At 37.7% G+C, this 19,852-nt stretch overlaps 1 protein-coding gene across 1 annotated transcript in view; it reads right to left on the minus strand.

The window, feature by feature from the left end:
* LOC103608459 (phospholipase D1-like) overlaps positions 1–19,571 on the minus strand; it is a 69,910-nt gene extending 50,339 nt beyond the window's left edge. Inside the window, exons 1-5 of the mRNA XM_008592884.1 lie at positions 19,423–19,571; positions 18,560–18,678; positions 17,273–17,386; positions 5,722–5,832; positions 2,999–3,087 (exon numbers count right to left, since the gene is read on the minus strand). Of these exons, the coding sequence (XP_008591106.1) occupies positions 2,999–3,087; positions 5,722–5,832; positions 17,273–17,386; positions 18,560–18,649 (404 nt within the window). The 5' untranslated portion in view covers positions 18,650–18,678; positions 19,423–19,571. The remainder of the gene's footprint in view (positions 1–2,998; positions 3,088–5,721; positions 5,833–17,272; positions 17,387–18,559; positions 18,679–19,422) is intronic.
* Positions 19,572–19,852: the final 281 nt, after the last annotated feature.

The raw sequence follows: 19,852 nt of genomic DNA on the forward strand, positions 1-19,852 counted from the left end.
ATATGCTTTATAGATAAAGCAGATACACCTGCATCAATAAAATGCAATTTTGTAAATTAGACATAAATTACCCCATAGAATTGGGAGACAGGCAAGGATGTAAGAAATCTCTGTGTACATGAATGTTTAAATGTAAATAAGGCTGTTTTTAAGTCATCTCAGAAACAGATCCTATGGTGACTTTCTTAAAAAAGTACATGAGAAGGAAAAGGATAAAGTTCACGTGTAATAGCGCAGGCCACCATCAATATTCATGGCCATATGTACTTTTCTAAATGAATACTAAGCAATCCTAGCTGTGCCTTGGAGTCAAATCTAGAGCACGGTAAAATACAGGTGCCTGAGCCCCATTCCAGGAAATTATGACCCAGTAAGCCTGGAGTAGAGCAAGCTCCCTGAAGTTCTGCAAAGGCCCAATGGTGATTTTGATGTCTAGTCAAGGTGAGATCAACTATAGTGTGCTGTCTAGGTCCCCTCACCATGGGATTGAGACAGCCATCCCATCAGCTGCTGAGTGTTGGTGACTGACCACATACTCATAGTGACATCTTTCTCCAGGCCCAAGAGACCTACCCCACTCAAGGTCATCTCCACTCCCTGGGGTCAGCCTGCATCTGATGACTGGTCGACAGGGGGAGGGAACTATAAAGGCCCAACCCACTTGCCTCAGCTTGGGGAAATCCTGAATGGGTCTTTAATTCTAACTATCAATGAATCAGAGTTACATGGTGTGGGGGAAGCCACTGGGTTGAAAGTTCAAAGACTTGGGCTCAAAGTTGTTTTTGCCTATTGCTATTAGTGGCCTAGACAAGTCACATAACAGCTTGAATCTGAGTTTCCAATTCTGAAAATGGGGACAGCAACGAAACAACAACTACGACTACATGACCTATTCTCAAGAGTAGTTGTAAAGATTCAGTGAGACAATTTAGATGTAAACTGTGAATCATACAAATTGCTGATAATTACTGTTATAAAATGTCCTTAAGTCCCCAAATCCCCACATATTATGTGAAAGATATCAAAATACCACATGACACTGGAAGTCAGAAAAATGTTTTAATTCCCAAATGTATGTGTACTTAACATTCTTCACTGCATGTATTCAAAGATTCAAAATAAAATATAATGGTTTTGTTTGTTTGTTTATTTTGCTACTTTTATAGACAGCTGAAATCAGCCATAAAAAAATAGTCCCACATGCCAAGACATTTCCGTGGGGGAAAGAACAGTCTTTAACAGATGGTGAGAGGACAACTCTATATCCACATGCGATGAATGAAGCTGGGTGCCTAACTCATACCATAAATAAATATACGTCAAAATGAATCGAAGACCTAAGTAGAAGAGCTAAAATATAAGATTATTAAAAGAAAACAGGTATAACTCTTCATGATCCTGGATCAGGCAGTGGATAAAAACCAAAAAAGATAAATTGAACTTTGTCAAAATTAAAAACTTTTGTGTTTCAAAGGACACCATCAAGAAAGTAAAAAGACAACCCACTGAATGGGAGAAAATACTTGCAAATCATATATTTCATATAGAACTCGTGTCAAAAATATAAAACAAACTCTTGCAACTCAACAATAAAAAGTCAGATAATCCAATGAAAAAAATGAGTAAGAGATTTGAATAGACATTTCTCCATAGATAATACATGAATGACAGTAAGTACACACAAAAAAATGCTCAATATTATTAGTCATTAGGGAAATTCAAATCGAAACCACAATGAGACATTATTTCACACCTATTAGGAGGACTATATTCAAAGGGAGAGATAATCTTCTTTATCGGTGATAATACGAGAAATTGGATCTATCATACACTCTGGGAATGTAAAATGGTATAACTGCTTTGGAAGACAGTCTGGCAATTCCACAAAACTTTAAACATAGTGTTACCATATGACCCAGCAATTCCACCCCTAGAAAAATGAAAACATATGTCTGCCCAAAAACTAACATGAAATGTACATAGCAGCATTATTCATAATAGCTGAAAAGTGAAAACAACCCAAATGTACAACAACCAACGCATGGATAAATGACATGTGATTTGTCCATGTAATGGAATATTATATGGCACTAAAAAGAAATGAAATACTGATACATGCTATAAGAATGTATATAGCAGCATTATTCATAATAGCTGAAAAGTGAAAACAACCCAAATGTACAACAACCAACGCATGGATAAATGACATGTGATATGTCCATGTAATGGAATATTATATGGCACTAAAAAGAAATGAAATACTGATACATGCTATAATAAGATGAACTTTGAGAACAGTATGCTAAGTGAAAGAAATCAGTCATAAAAACCTACATATTGCATGATTCCATTTATATGAAATGCCCAGACTAGGCATATCTATAAAAAAAGAAAGCAGATTAGCAGTTACCAGGGGCTAAGAGAAGGGAATGGGTAATGACTGCTCGTGGGTATGGGGTTTCTTCCTCAGGTTATGAAAATGTTCTAAAATTGAGTAGATGTTGGTTGCACAGCTCTGTGCATATACAAAAAATCACTGAATTGTGCAGTTTAAGTGGGTGAATCGTACAGTATATGAATTCTATCTCAGTAAAACTGCTATTAAAGAAATAATCCCATGAGCTGAAGAAATAAGACAGATGGTAACAAGAATTTAAAAATAACCCATGGCAAAACATTATGTATATTTTGTTTTTTTAAATAAACACAGCTCACTGTCTACCATTAAATAAACAAATCACAAACCTCATGCATGGGAAAGAGACTGGCCAGGAAAAAATGATTGTGCCGTGGTAGAATTCAGATTCCCTCAAAAACGTACTCAAAAATTCTTGGCAACTGACAGATTAAAGGAATTAATAACCTACTGCTGGCTGAACCAAATTCAAACCTGCTAGAAAATGACAGCACTTTAAAAATGGGCTTTTAAAAGTCGTTCTAATAGTAAACACAAGAATGTCTGCAGCAGCAATTCCTACCAAAATGCCAAAAACGTTACCTGTGAGCTTTCAGGATCCTCTGTGTAATGGTGTCACCCACCTTGTTGTACACAACTTTGTCACCAGTGCAGCTTATGAAAAACTGGTTCTGTGAGAAATTAATAGGACAATCATGTAATTTTTTTCTTTTTTTAGTAGTATATATAAGGAAAATGTGGTAAATAATAAAAATTACACTGATATCTTAAAAAAAAAAGTTCCACACAGCAGTTCTGTTCTGATCACTGAAATCACATCAGGAAAGTAAATGACACAGAATAAAATAAGCCACATCTCACTCTGGGTCTCATGCGTTACTGGGTCATGTCACTTACAACATCTCGGTCAAGAGGAAAGCTACATTACTATTTCACTGTGAATTCCTTGCAGGTGATTTTCTAAATTACATTCTTAGAATGCTGGGAACATTCCAAACTTAATGAATAGTAAAATTAGTTTGGTTTTCTTTTCAGATTCACACTTTGTGTAAATGCTTATAATTAAAAATTCTACACTGGCAAACATTCTATCACATGCTAAGTTTACTTTTCTAACAAGGTAGATGGCAGAAGCCTGGTCTAATTTTCTCTACCCTTTCACCATTATTTACTAGTATCTACTTTTATCTTTTCATTTTTGGGGGGTTTCTTGTTATCCCTGAACATCTATTTTAAGTATGCTTAAATTTTTTTTGTAAGTCTGTTGCATGTATAAAAATAAACCAATAAAATGGAAAAAGAAATATTTTTGTTTCTTTTTTTCTGAGTACTTCTGCTATTCACATATCCATAAAACATTCTTTAACACTGTTATTAGAAAATCGGGTATGACATTATTATGATAACGTGTAAAAGATACTGTTGCTGCATAAAAGAATTTTTAAAATTAGGTACAAACATTATGAGTGTTATGTATTCAAATAGAATATAGATTGTTACAATACATCTGTAATTTATAAGGACAATCATCACAAGGTAATATTTGCTAATCATCTTATGGTATAGAGATATATAAGCAATGATTCAGAATATAATTATCATCACTTTGCAGCATTATCATTTTTATGACTATACAAGTTTTTACACATAAGTGTGTAAATATGTAAAATGCCTCCAGAAGACAAACTTACAGAAGACGTGCAGAAACTCATTTGAGAATGTGGTTCCCTTAGAGCATCAGACAGACAAAATCTCAGCGGCAACCAAACCATGTTTGTTTTTCCGAATTCATATGACAAAAAAGCTTAGCATTCCTCAGCAGCTGCCATGTCCACTGTCACACTGGCTACACGTTATATCCTTTACTTCCCCTTTCGGAAGAGGGGGGTGAATGCTGACCACTTACCTCAGTTGGAGGAGCATCCCCCAGGTCTATGTCCACAAGCACGTGTACCTATATGGCATTACTGACCTCATTTAATATTATAGTAGCATGAAAAAGAAAAGCTGATATTAATGCTACAAAAAGAGATGCAGCAAAATTATTCTGGGTAATGATGAGCCAGGCTTAATATCTCACATTACTGTGGTATAATTGCTGATTTTAATAATACTAATACTATTACTAAGCTCCTAACTCTATGTAGAATTCACTAATTTTTCCACTAACGTCCTTTATCTATTGCATGATCCCACCCAGGATACCACATTGCATTCAGACTGCTAATATTTTTAATTAGCTTTTTCTTTTTTCAGGCCTGTGAAATAAGCAGCACTTCAATTCTTCCCTGCTTGCCTTTGAATTGTCACTGCATGAAGCGGGAGAGGAACAGGACTTGTGGGGAAGGAAAATAAAGTAGAATGGTTTTCCATCAATAACCCATATCCTGTTATACACTTTAAAAAAAAAATTAATGGGAAATAAAAGACTAGACTATAGACTAGAAAGAAAGAATTGGATTACTTGGAAAAAAAGATACACTCTGATTTATTTTTTCCATTATCATGAGTTTTTATTTTCTCAGGGTTTTCAAGTACTCTGAACTATTTTTATATTCACTTTGGAGTGTAATTAAAGTTCCCAAACTAAACTCAGTGTCCCCAGATTTTTCTCCTGTACTCTGAACACAAACTCTGGGATCCAAAAAAGCATGGTAATGAATAGTACTTCAGATAGGACTGAAAAGCATGGTACCAGCCTTTAATATTCTTGCATCTTTCTTTTCCATATTCTTTTCCCTGTACTCTCCCTACTTCAACATCCAAACCAGTGGCATCCAGTGGTCTCTACTGAGCAAGTTACCCCCGTGTGTGCTCTCCTGAAATAGCAAACCAGCCTTTAATATTCTTGCATCTTTCTTTTCCATATTCTTTTCCCTGTACTCTCCCTACTTCAACATCCAAATCAGTGGCATCCAGTGGTCTCTACTGAGCAAGTTACCCCCGTGTGTGCTCTCCTGAAATAGCACGTACCTCACACTTAAACCCTACAACCCAAGTCGAACCAAACTTAGCACATTCATGTTGGGGAATTTCTGGCTAATAACATTACAGGGAGTTGATGCATTTTAATAGAAAGAATTTGATAGTCTCATTAGAGACTTGAGTTAATCACAATGCAGAACAAATTTCAGGTATGCTGGGAGGTGAAAATTCAGGTGATATGAGTCAACACTTCTCCAGCACTCTTCACATCTTGACATACACTTATTAATATGGCAGGCCCTGAGGATGGGGACCCTGCCGTCTCTGTGATACTTATGGGAAGGCAGTTTCTCACATTAATTAACACAAGCAGGACTTACTTCGATATAGATGTAGTGCTTGCTGTTCTCAATCACGTGGACGTAAGCAGCATGGATGGACTCTTCATGGTACTTTATACCAGCAGACCAGTCAGCAGCAGAGCGGAGCAACTACAAGGCAGCAGTCAGAAATGAGCGAACATGACACAGTGGAGATGACACCAGATGTATTAACACCGTGAGGTCACTCCTTTTTCTTCTGAACAATGGAATGATTACAGTGGCTGGAATGTCGTGCATGGGCCAAGGGAGAGTAGGGGGGTGGAGAATGGGGCTGAGGAAAAGGTAGGAGGGGAACTGGTCCTCAGACACAGTCTGTAAGGAAGGAACCCAGCTGGAAATCATGTCCTGAATACAACTCCTTCCACCCAGGATTATTTCCATTCAGAATTGCAAACCACAAGCTAAGGTTTCTTACCATGAATATTCCAGAAGTACTTCTTCTGGTGGCTATGAATGCCTGTTGTTCTGGTCTATTATTAGTAGTACCCACTTTCACTCTCCTGGTTTGGATCATATGGTATGGTCATCCTAGCTCTGGCTCAAATAGTGCGATTATTCCTTTCCTCACAAATAGATATTGTTCAGATTAATACTTTCTAAAAAATAAGTCATTTAGGCATATAATCTTGATTCTGCCTTTAATTACGTTTCTCATCCTTGGCTTGTCACTTTAACCTGAACTTTCTCATAGTAATAATGAGAGAAAACTAATCGCAGGAAAAAAGGTGGAGGCTCAGAAAAGTGAAGCACCTTGCACAGAGTCCCAGGAGCACTAATATTGGCACAAAGCTTGCATTTGCCTCTTTGCATCCCACATCCTGTGCTTGTCCACCAGGCCATGCTGTCGGTTTTGCCCTTTTGTCACATCTGTGTGTCATACCAATTAACTTGAAGTTGACCCCATCACCTTAGATGAAATGGGTCAAGGCTGAGCTCCTGACTTTCCCCTAAACTGTTTCCCGTCTCGAATACCCCATTGGCCAGGGGTATACCATCATTTCTTCAGTCCTTAAAGCTGAGGATCTTTGGCCTGTCTCTTCTGCTCATCATCTATATACAAGCTCACATCTGACCTGGTTTACTCTGTGGAGGGTTTGTCAGATCTGCCCCTTTCTCTTCACTCACACTGCACCCCTCTGTTCAGACACTCACTTGCTCTGCTTGGACTACAAGAGCTTCTAGCTCAGACACCTGACTGCGGGTTAAATACGCTGATGCAGAGCAGGACTGCCTAGGCTCAAAGCCTAGCTCAACTACTCACTGGCTATGGATCTTGGTCATGTTTCTTAACTTCTTTGTGCCTCAAATTTCTGTTCTACAAAATGGAGTTCTACCTTATAGGGTTGTAGACAGGATTACATGGATTACTGTAAAGTGCTCAACAGCAGGCCTGGTACCTATTAAGTGGTACAGAAGCGTAATTATTCATGAGAGCATTAGAGGACTCATTTGAGCTGCAGTGGATTATGTCAGGGACACTGCAGAACAGACTGTGGCTGTGCAAGGAGGGTGGACTAGAGGACATGGAAGGCTTTCTCAACACCAAGCAACCATTGGTTGTCAGTTTTTCAGCATTCTAACTAGGACTGCAGAATAATGTTGGCTTATAGTAAATGCTCAATAAATACTTACTATACAAATAGAAGAATCACTATACAAATAGATTTGTTATTCCTGATTTCAAATGAATGTTGAAACTGTCCCTCATGAGGTCAACTGAAATTAAAAGTAAAATGGAAAGCTGGCCAGTTAGCTCAGTTGGTTATATGATGGTGCTAATAACACTAAGGTCGGGGGTTTGATCCCTGTACCAGCCAGCAAAAAATAAAATAAAATAAAAAAAGAAGAATGGCCCCGTATTTATTAGGAATATATATATACAGTGACGATCGAATACATTATCAATTCTATGTCTGTTATATATAAAAGGTCAGGTAAAACTCTTGCTCTAATCAATAACTTCAAAATTGCATCTGAGGGCTGGCCCATGGCTCACTTGGGAGAGTGTGGTGCTGATAACACCAAGGCCACAGGTTTGGATCCCTATATAGGGATGGCCGGTTAGCTCACTTTGGAAAGGGTGGTGCTGACCAAATTGCATCGGTAAGGCTACTGAAATTCACACCTAGAACTTACTAAAAATCATTGATTATGCCATCCTCAATAATGTCATTTCTTTTCAGTATGGGTTATTTATGTGTATCACAAAATATCTCCCCTCAAAGCATTTTATTTAATTTTACCAGAAGAATATGTGCAATGAAATTGTAAAATTTAATCTTGAACACAAATAGTCAAATATCACAGAAGAAAACGTTTAAGAAAAATTTAGATAAATATGATCCATACTGGGAAAAATATCTTGATTTTACATCCTCTCCAAGGAATTGCATTATTGTTCATCAGGTAGAAATAACGAAGGTTAAACAAATAGAAGTTTCAATTCCTAGTCCACTCAAATTAATATTGAATTTTGTTGCTAAGGCGCATGGCCCTGAAAATACAGGTTACCTTGAGGAGATTCTTAAGCCACACATCCTGATCTAATTCTATATAACTCTGGAAACAATGTATAAAATTGCAAAGTATACTGGAAAGATAGGAACTCGATGTTGTAGCTCAGTCCTTACTGGTTCTTCCACCTTGGACAGGTCATTTTAACATCATGGAGGCTCAGTTTCCTCCACTGTACCATTGACATTGAGATCCCTCTCTCTCTCTCTCTCTCTCTTTGTCTCTCCCCCTCCTTCTTTCCCCCAAAGCTACTGTGAAGGAAAAAATGCCATAACAAACATAAAGTGCTAATAGAGGCATGTGGAACTTAGTAGCAGATACTCTGCACATGTATATGTGTGTCTGCCTCTGTAAAAAGTTACAGGCAAAGTTTATAAACCCTTGGTGGTACCATCTTAGTCTTCCCCTCAAATAAAGAAACCTTATACTTCCTTTCCTTTCTCACTCTAAAATTTGCTCAGATTCGAAGGTTCAGTAAACTCATTCACATAAGATACAAACTAGGAGTGTCAAGTAGGCGTCAACTCGCTTGTTAAAGTCTAATTGATGCAGAGTGGCTTCCTGGACAGCTAGGCTGAAGAGAAGGTTCTTGGAACTGGGCACACTGGGCAAGAAATCTGAGGTCAATTTCCAACAGCTGCCATCAAAGGGGAAGATGAAGGTCGCATATGTGCAATTTTCCTTTCAAGGACATCAATAAGAATTTCCCTTTCTAGAGGCATTTAAATATTTAAAATAAGTAAAGCTGTAAGCCAAAAGAAGACCATTTTACGTATCAGCCTGTAGGGGAGTACAAGCAAAAGCGGAGGGGCCTCCCTGAAGCTGTAGAGTAGGCTGCCCACCTCCCGAGAGGCTCAGCGCTTCCTACCCCATTATCTGAGTCCAAGCCCATATCCTTTACTCACAAGGAAAACTCATTTAATTTTAAAAAGTCATCATTTTTGGTTAAACTAAAAACATATCTTTCGAGCAACACAAAAGATATCACTTGGGATTATTATTCATTTACCATTATACTAGTTAGTTAAAATCTGGCTGTCACCACAAGATAAATTGAAAATATGAATTTCTTTCTTGTTCTGTGTGTATTCTTGAACTGTAGAATCCTGAGTTTATGTAAAAATCAACCTAACTGCTTTCCATTCTTGAGGGTCTAGAAAGTTTCATCAACACTCAAGTAAGTCAACACATTTTGAGTGACTTTCTCTTATTTTAAATGTAAGATTTATTCTCTTCTTTTTCTTCGCGTACCGCACCAACTTGTCTTGCATTTCGGTTTTAAACCAGTGTAACTGAGACAAGCCTCAAACTCCTCCCTCCATATGCAGAAATGTGGCTTATCTTGCTGTCTCAAGTGTACTGGGAACCAAATCCAACCCACACTTTTCAAACCTCAAGTTTGAATATGCAATATTAAAGTATATAAAAATGGCATATTTCTGAGTTTATAGTTTAGTCTCAGAATTGTAATTTGGACCAGTCATTTTCCTTTGTACTGTGTCTTAGTTTAAAGGGTGGTGCTGACCAAATTGCATCGGTAAGGCTACAACAGCTGAAATTTCCTTAGACATTGCACTTTCTTTAGAAGGGGGTCCTGATTTTTCTTAATGTTCGTGAATCAGAACCTGAACTTAGCAGCCTTCTTTTTCTTCAACTTACACTTGCCTGTAAATTTTCTTTTCTTTTTTCTTTTTCTCCCTCCCTCCCTCCTTTTTGCCTTTTCTTCCCTCTCTCTTCCTCCCTTTCATATAAAAAGGATTGAAGACACAATTCCAGTGGAGTTATCTCTCTCAATATAGTTAGGGATTCTCAGCATGACTGTCTGAGGAATGATTTCTTGTACGAGCTGCCCAATTTAATGAAAAGGATTATTCTCACGTGCTGATCCCACGTTGATGCTGACATGGCATTGGGCAATTTCTTTCACTTTAATAGGTATGTCAAACATTCTCTGTCCTGGTAATGCATCTTAAATGGCAATGAGATCATTTGGAAACCTAGTTTATTCTCATTAGAGAGAAAACAAGTTATTTTATATACTCTGTGTGTAAGCAGTTTCAGAACCACCTCTCTCACTTCCTCCCAGACCCATGCCTTTTCCTGCTATGTCTTCTCTGAGTGCACGTGGCAGCCTTCTGAGAATGCCCAGTGCTGAGGGGAAACACTCAAGATTATTTTTAAAGTGTTGGTGGAAGCTGCTGAAGTCAGCTGTCAGGTCTGGATGACTTTTTCAGAAGTGGCAGGCCTGCATTCCGCCCAGTGTAGCTCCCCATCCCTGGCTGGCTGTGTCACCCCTCTGTGCAGTCACCAGCAGCGTATGCCTAATGTTCTTGTATTAAAAAATTAAACAGCTGGGCTCCCTTCTGCAGATGAAAGAATAACTTGAATTTCATCTATTATGAACTTTATTATGTCAAATGCCCTTCCTCTCTATTTCAATAAATATATGGTATAAAGATTTTTATCCAGAACTAGTCTGGCTGCACAGCTAGTATGCAGTAGAGCTGGGATTTTTACACTGCCTGGCTCAAGAATCTACCTCTGAATTGCTACAGTGTATTGCTCCTTTACAATTAAGTAAGCTTGTGGCTGCTAAGTGATGTTTTTAACAATAAACTATGTTGAATAAACATAAGGAAGAATTTTGTTAAATTTTATTTAATTTCTGACTGGAGTGTGTAACAGGTATTTGGCTATTGCCACATGATAGCAGAGAGAATGAAAGGTTTAAAAACGTAACAATAAGCCCTTTGAAAATTAAGTAGCCTACCACACAGCCAGCCAGGTTCCTATCTTCTTGCCTCCTTTTCTGGATTCTTTGGAAAACGAAAGATTGGGCTAGGTTATTGCTCTCGCCCTTTAAGCACCGTACATTCATGACTTGAAAAAATGTCTGGAGAAAAATAAATAATGTTTAGAGCCAGTAAATAATGTGAAGAAAGTGAAACAATACTGTGGTCACAACTTTGCACAAAAGAAGAAATGCAGCAGGGTGCTATCTGTTCATTTTATTTTAATGAGTTTCTGGTTATCTCAGATTTTTCTGTCTTTAAAAAGATATATTTCCTAGCTGTGTACACTGTTTTACAACTAGAGTTATTTCAGCATTTCTGAAAAAACATCTACTGAAAACTAGAAGGGTTTGGGGGTGCTCTTTAAGAGAAAGAATACGAATTTACAAATACAAAATTAGGTATAGGTCTTGAATGGGGCCTGGTGGGTTAGGGGTCCCGCTGCTAAGCTAGAGCCTAAAGCTGGCAACAGATGTGCGCTCCTCAAAGTAAGCACTTCGGTCCCCTGCTTTGTAGCCTTAACTTTAGTCAGTCTGGAGGTAGATCTTACTTTCGGGACTGAGATAATGAAAAGTTAATTATGGAAATATCAGGTTTTGAGGACCGGCGTGATAAAAGAAATTATAATTGTATAATCTTGGAATTTAAGACTTCATCAGTGATGTCTTATTTTCTCAACTCTTACCCTTTCTTTTAATTTTTGTCTTACTTATCACTGCCATGTGGCTAAATGTATCTATGATGTTTTAATTTACTTAGTTTTCTTTTCTCTCAAAGATCCATAGAAACCAGTTTAATGATTAAAGTACAAATTCTGAGCCATGGCTTCTATTTCTATTTAGTAATGTATATAATCATAACTACGTAAAAAATTAAGAGGTGTAACTGTGGTGGAATTTGAGTTTTATTTTACGAAGGATCTTAACTATATCAGGAACACTAGACAAAAGGTAATTAATACTTACGATTATAGTGACACCTCATTTATTTAAGATGCCGAATAAAAAACTTCCCTTTAAATATGAAGGGACCTGGGATGTGATTCACAGCAAACATAGAGCTTTCAGATAGAAAAATGAGGCTCGGGGAGGGGAATGACTTGCTGAGACCACATGCTGCTGTAGAATCTTCACACCTCATCACATTGTGCTTTTCTGACCTGATCATTTTAGGACATATTTTATTGTATTTAGCTGGCCAATTTTTCTCTATTTCCAGAAGCACTGCCTAGCAACATTTTTGAGCTCTTTTTTATATGCATTATTACACTGCAGAATTTATACTCCCCAGAAGTAGGTCTCCCACAGGAGCCACCCGAGTCCTTCAGTGATTTCAGTCAGTGCCCTGCCCATCAATCAGGACGCAAAGGCCTATGCCTGTCTCGAGGCGCCGTCAGAGACACCAAACTAATTCTGTTCAACTCTTTCCTCTGCACCTAGTTTTCAGTCAGTTTCTAGTCACTATGTCCCTTTGTCTCTTTCTTCAATAATATCTTGATTTGTTCCTTCTTTTCATTTTTAGTTCAGAAGTACTGTGACAGCCTTCTTACTTGTCCCTTGCTTTCATTCTCTCTCTAGTCTAATAAGTCCTTCATGTGTATAAATCTTAGGTTCCAAAGTGTTTGTTCAGAGAGGTGGAAGCAGATGAGAGATCTTATGTCAAATATGCTTGGGAAATGTCACGCCATATAGTGATTTTATAATACACATTAACATAACAAAGGCATTAAGAAGCCCTATATTAGAGAAATCTGAGAAAACTTATCTGTCCATGGAAATGTGTTTTGTGGAATAGTTATTAGCATTTTATAGGCAAAACCCAGTCTGGGAAACTCTGTTCTAGGTTAATCTTCAGAAAACATTTATGTATCATGCTTCTTCCTCCATGAAAAAAAAAAAAGTTCCAGAGTTCACCACTGTTCCAGAACCAGGTCCAAGTCCACCAGGCCAGCACCACAGGTGCCCTATCTGGCCTATGCCATCCAACTTCATCCACTACCTCTCCACCAGCAAATGGTTTGCTGAAGTTGGACCTCCTGTCTTCTGAGCAGGTGGGCTTATGCCTTAGAGGGAACACCCAGCTCTGTCCCTCCCGTTTGTCAAACTCTTGGAGCGTGCTGGCCCATACTTTCACACTGGCATTTAGTCAGAGACCACACCTTGCACTATTGACTGAATTATTCAACATCCCAGCTTTCTCTCCACAGCTAACTTCCCAGAGGCAGAGAACTCCTTTTCTGTCTGCACCCTCAGCACCCAAGTGTGCTTTGATGACTTCACTGTGCAAACAAATGGCACTTAATAAATATACGTTGGCAGAATAAATAAATTAATAAGTGAGTGAGTCTTGGTAAATGTTCTTTTAAATCAATTGGCTTCATAGATTTCTGAGTCCAGGCCACCTGAACACATCAGGAATCAACATACCAGCTTCCCAGAAGAGATCATGTGATCTAGTCCCATCTCTCACACAACATGTAGTGATGCAAACAACGTGAATAACGAGAGGCATTTTGCTCTGCAGCAGGATGAGAGAATGTAAGTCAGGACCTTGCCAAGAGGGGAACGGAAAATGTATGTATATGTATCACTAGGCTAAAGCATCCTTTATTGATCATAAAAATACATAATTACCAGCAATATGTTTTCGACAGGCACAGTCGTGTACCACATAATGATGTTTCGGTCAATGACGACTGCATGTACAACAGGGGTCCCATAAACACGCACTGGTAAAAAGATAGCCTCTGCAATAAATGGTACTGGGAAAACTGGATATCCATGTGTGCAAGAATGAAACTAGACCCATACCTCTCACCATATACCAAGATCAACTCAAAATGGATTAAAGACTTAAATGTAAGGCCTGAAACTATAAAACTTCTAGAAAAAAAACACAGGGAAAACACTTCAGGACATAGGACTGGGCAACGATTTTATGAATAGGACTTCTAAAGCACGAGCAACAAAAGCAAAAATAAACAAATGGGATTACATCAAACTAAAAAGCTTCTGCACAGCAAAGGAAAGAATCAAGAGTGAAGAGACAACTTGAAGAATGGGAGAAAATATTTGCAAACTACACATCTGGCAAGTGACTAATATCCAGAATATTCAAGGAACTAAAACAACTCAATAATAAAAAAACAAATAATCCAATTTAAAAATAGGCAAGGGAGCTGAATAGACATTTCTTCAAAGAAGACACACAAATGGCCAACGGGTACATGAAAAAATGCTCAACATCTCTAATTAGAGAAATGCAAATGAAAACCACAATGAGATATCATCTCACCCCAGTTAGACTGGTTATTATCAAAGAGACAGAAAATAACAAATGCTGGGCCGGCCCCGTGGTGCACTCAGGAGAGTGTGGCGCTTGGGAGTGCAGCAGCGCTCCCTCCGCGGGTTCGGATCCTATATAGGGATGACTGGTGCACTCACTGGCTGAGCGCACTGCGGACGACACCAAGCCGAGGGTTGCGATCCCCTTACCAGTCACACAAAAAAAGAAAATAACAAATGCTACAACACCAAGCCGAGGGTTGCGATCCCCTTACCAGTCACACAAAAAAAGAAAATAACAAATGCTGCTGAGGATGCAGAGAAAGGGGAACACTTATACATTGTGGGTGGGATTGTAAATTAGTATAGCCACTGTGGAAAGCAATATGGAGGTTTCTCAGACAATTATAGATAGATCTACCATATGATCCAGCAACCCCACTACTGGGTATATACCCAAAGGAATGGAAATCATCATGTCAAAGGGATACCTTCATGCCCATGGTTATCGCAGTTTTATTCACAATAGCTAAGATATGGAACCAAACTAAATGCCCAACCAACAACAGATGACTGGATAAAGAAAATGTGGTATATATAAACAATGGAATACTACTCAGCCATAAAAAAGAACAAAATTCTGCCATTTGCAGTAGCATGTATGAGTCTGGAGAAAATTATGTTAAGTGAAATAAGCCAGGCACAAAAAAGAGAAATACTGCATGCTCTCAGTCATATGTGGGAGCTGAAAAACAACAAATACACAAATGATAACAATAAATAAAATAAATAAATAAATAAAACAAATAAATAATAACAATAAATTGAACAATTAACAGGTGAGAAGTGTAGTTACTAGAAGCAGGAAAGGGGAAAGGAGGGGGGTGAAAGTGAGAGGCTGGTTAATGGATACAAAGTTACAGCTAGATAGAAAAAATAAGTTCTGTTGGTGTACAGTCGACCCAGGAATCTATAATTAACAATGATTTACTGTGTTTTATCAAAGGACTAGAAGAGAGGAGATCAGATGTTCATACCACAAAGAAATGATTAAGTTTTACAATGATGAATATGCTAACTTTCCTGATTAGATCATCACATATTGCATACATGTATTGAAACATAACTCTGTATCCCATAAATATGTACAATCAATACGTTTCAATAAACAATTAATTTAAAAAAAGATTATACTGAAGCTGAAAAATTCCTATTGCCTTATTATGTCACAATCATCGTAATGTCATAGCGCTATGCATTACTCATGTATTTGTGGTGATGCTGGTATAAATAAACCCACTGCAAAATATGCTGAGGAGAAGTGCCAAGCTCAGCCATGGGTTGACCCTCCCAAAGGTAGTTCAGATCTTTAAGACAGAAAGCCAAGCATCTGACACAGTCAGTCTGACCCCAAGTAAAACAGTTGTTGTCAAAATTAGAATTCTTGCATTTTTAAATGATTCTCACCCATACCTATAGCAAAATAATAGTCAATAGCAAGTAGCTAAACTCACTGAGTGTTTGCTCAGTGCCAGGCACAATCTCTATCTGTAATTTAATTTTCATAACTGGGTGGGGGCGGTATTAGTCTAACCCCCATTTAACAGATGAGAAATGTGGCATGATTAGAGAGCCCATGCACATGCAACTACTGGCCAGTGTGTAACAGGAAAATTCATTGCTATTGCCTTTCATAACACACTTTTGCACCCAACAAAGCAGCCCAAGCACGCATTTCTCAGAATGTGTCCTCGTTGTTAAGCAACACATGACTCTACTTAAATAACATCAGCCAACTTTGATAAGTTGACAATTATGTCAATTTTAATGCAAATTAAAATCTTAAATTTTCTTATTTTCTGAATACTAAAGTTCTTATTTTATCTTCATGGGTAATTTTTCCTTCTTCACATAGAATAAAATTAAACAGGTTCATAAAATACTTATCAGCTTACGTATACACGCATAGCCATCTGTGCTTCCAAGTTTAAATTAGTTGTCCTCAGACTTGGATGACTATTTGCTACATGTACATCTCTCTCTCTCTCTCTTTGATTGTCTTATTATTTGATTTATGGTCTGAAATGTCTTTATTCTTTTATGCACATGCCTCTACTTGCACATAGTGCAAAGTGACTGATGTAGGCACTTCATTTATGTAATCACACTCATTAGAATTCATGTCCAAATTATGTAAGTTCATACTGGTGATGTCAGTAACAGACTACTAGATCTTTACTTAAACAATGCTTTTGACACTGATAGTGATGATTTGGAACAAAAGGCAATGCCAAAGGTGGCCCATTCTAGTTCTGTCCCTATGTGATCTCAAGATATTTGAGCTTTTGTTGGTAAAGGGAAAAGATAGAGTAAGAGTGGACTAGGCTAGGATTTCAAGCTGTAGTTCTATAGTTAACTAGCCAGGTGGCCCTGGATAAGCCTCAGAGCCCAACTGAGCCTGGATTTTTTTATTTGTAAATTGAGATGGTTGGATTGGATGTCGTAAAATTTTGTAACTCTATTAAGCAAATTCCCTATTCCCTTAAAAGAGCCTCTAAAAGCTATTTGGTTAATTAAGAACTAAAATTAGATCAAACTATAACTAGCTTTCTAGATGCTAAATTCCAGCCACATTCCTGGTGATTAAGCAGTATCAATCCCAGGTTCACTGTGTGTCATGTTGCTAGGTTCACTTCAGAAGGAATTACAGGAATAGATTTTCCTTGACTGTGGCCTTTTTTGAGGACATGACTTTATTCTATTTATAAAAGAGTTTTGAAAAAACAGTGAATTGAATCCATTTAATATAGGAAATATAAAACTAAATTTTAAAAGATCTATTCAGATTGCTTTGGAAAAGTTGTCCTATTGAAAAATCTGAAGCCAATGTAATAGGTACTTAGTCCAATAACAGTAACGTTCCCCAGTAGCACTTTGTCACAAGGAAAAGATACTTACCTGTACGTTAGCATGGACAGACCCAGGTACTTGATATCTCAGCTCATGGGCTGTTGTTTGAGACTTTGGAAGCAGAAAAGGATAAGAAAGGGACCGATATTTTGGTTTCATAATCTAAAATAAAGAAAAACAGATAAAAATGATTCACATAAGAGGTCCATTCTTCTGTATTTTGTGATTTTAAAAGAAATTCAAGGTCATTTGAAAAAGAAAAATGTTAACAATGGACATTTACAAGTGAAGGGCTATCGATTATCTATTTTTGTTTTCTATTTTTCATATTTTGTTCTTTACCTTTTGTAGTAAGCATGTATTATTCTATATTTGTAAAGAAAGATTAATATACTCTATAGTTATAGAAATACATAATTGCAAAATGGGATTACTGTTTCATAAACAATTTTTATACTATGTTGTAGATAACTTGCCATAGCAATATAGCACTATATCATTGTTTTTAATAACTTCACAGTAAAATGGTATAAAAGAATCAAAATTTGTTTAATATATTTTAATTAATGAGCATTTCAGTTCTTTCTGATTTTATTTGGATTATTAGGAGGAAGTTAAAATAAATTACGTTATTGGATTATTTCTTTAACTTGAATACCTGGAAATAGTTTTTCTAGGTCAAAGGTTGTATGCTTTTTAAAAAACTTATTGGTGTTATACCAATTTATCCTCCCAGGGGCAGAGTGTAAGAGCACAAAAAACCCAAACCCAACTGCAAGTATTAGCAGTTTTTTTTAATCTTTGCCAGTATAGTAGGTTAAAAGCAATATCTCTTTGTTTATTCACCCATTCTTCCTAAATTTGTTAAAAATATCTCCATTAGAGCCTCTGTTAAATTTTTATAATGTTTATGTGAATGAAAAATAAAGTGAGACTCTCGGTTGTTGATAAAACTAAATCCTTATTCCAAATTATCAGGGAGAATAATGCCTCATTATCATTTCAAGTAAATAAAGTGGAACCTTAATAACACCTAGATGACATGCACTTAACTTATGAATGTTAAGTCAAGTTCCTACAGGTAATGAAAGTATCCTAAAGAGGACACAACCTGGAGAAAAGGAGAATGGCTCCACCTTCTCACACCACTCGCTTTGCTCAGAACCAACTCTCAGGATCCTGTAGTGGTATGAACCCAGTGCAATTCCACTCACGAACAGAGGGGTGGCACAGCTGTACCACAGCAGCCCCTTATTGCCAACCCTCTGGGTTTCTCCTCTGGCCAGGCCCACCTCTCTTCATGTGGATTGAATCATGATAACAACATCCAAGTACCTTCGTGAAGTTCCAGCGCTGGATGAAGTGACGCGCCACGTCACGAGCTGCCTTCCCGTGGACCGCAGAGGCAATATCATGCCAGGGCATCCGGGGAGTGGAGTACCTATCAATGAAATCTGTCCAGGTGCACCGGGCAAAGATCAGTCACTAAAAATTCAGTGCTGGGGACAGAAGCCCCCGATCCCAACTATGATACATAAAAGGAAATGTGTTAATGTCGACTATGTGTATATTTCTTGACTTGGGTAGAACAACACCTCTCATAGTCAAGGGAAAAATGGATCTCACATTGAGGGACATAGTCTCTGTCATGCACCTCCCCAAATATGTTTCTATTTCACTTAGTATTAGATAACCACTAGAGGCCAAGTTGGTACAGATTATCTAAGGCTTGTATTTGATATTATATTTTTCTTTTTTATTCCGTTGAAATAATGGCAGGCTACATATGCCATGCCATCTCTGTCTCCTCTTAGACATATAAGCACAATGATAATCTGAAAAATATGCTATTCTAATGCTAGAAAATAGAGATGATAAACAGAAAAGACAACAACAAAGGAGGACTACCCCCTTTTGGAGAATTACAGATTATTACCCCAATAATATGCTTATAGGACACTTGGAGAGGTTTCAGACAGGTCAGCTCTATTTCATGTTCTTTTCTTATTGTAGCTATAAGGAAAAGTCCTTAAGTATATAACTAAATCATGTCTCCAAAGTTTTACCAAATTTAAAAAAACAAACAAGAACAACAACAAAAAAAGCAAGACATTGAGATCATGCATAATGCATACTTGTTGAGATGCTCACAAGTAAAATACAAAATATAACCAGCACCCCACTACCATGATACTCACCAGCAAAAGGTTTATCAAGTTGAACCCAATCTTTGAAGACAAAATTGCAGTAGTCCTTTCCATGCCAGAATCTGGTTTCCCCATGAAGCTCTCCCACGCCTGTCTGTAAACTGCGGATTGAGCCGGCATCTGTGAACCAGGAACACCCACTCAGAGACTTTGTCAGGCATGCCCCAGAGAGGGAGGTTCAGCTCTCATCTGTTAAGCACCTAAAAACTTCTACACTTTTCTTCTTAGGGCTATAACTAGTGCATCATCTGTCCATTCGACTAGAGGCTATGGACTGACAAGGTTTTACAACCCTCACAAGTTTATCCTCAGTGGGCAGGTGGGGCTATGCCCAGGTTCATCATTAGACAATGAAATTTAATGTTCTCAGGAGCTGGAGCAGCTTATTCTCACCACCTACTGATCACTAGAGGAACCGATC

This window comes from Galeopterus variegatus, unplaced genomic scaffold (genome assembly GCF_000696425.1).
Source record: "Galeopterus variegatus unplaced genomic scaffold, G_variegatus-3.0.2 Scaffold8431, whole genome shotgun sequence".
NCBI classification, from domain to species: domain Eukaryota; kingdom Metazoa; phylum Chordata; class Mammalia; order Dermoptera; family Cynocephalidae; genus Galeopterus; species Galeopterus variegatus.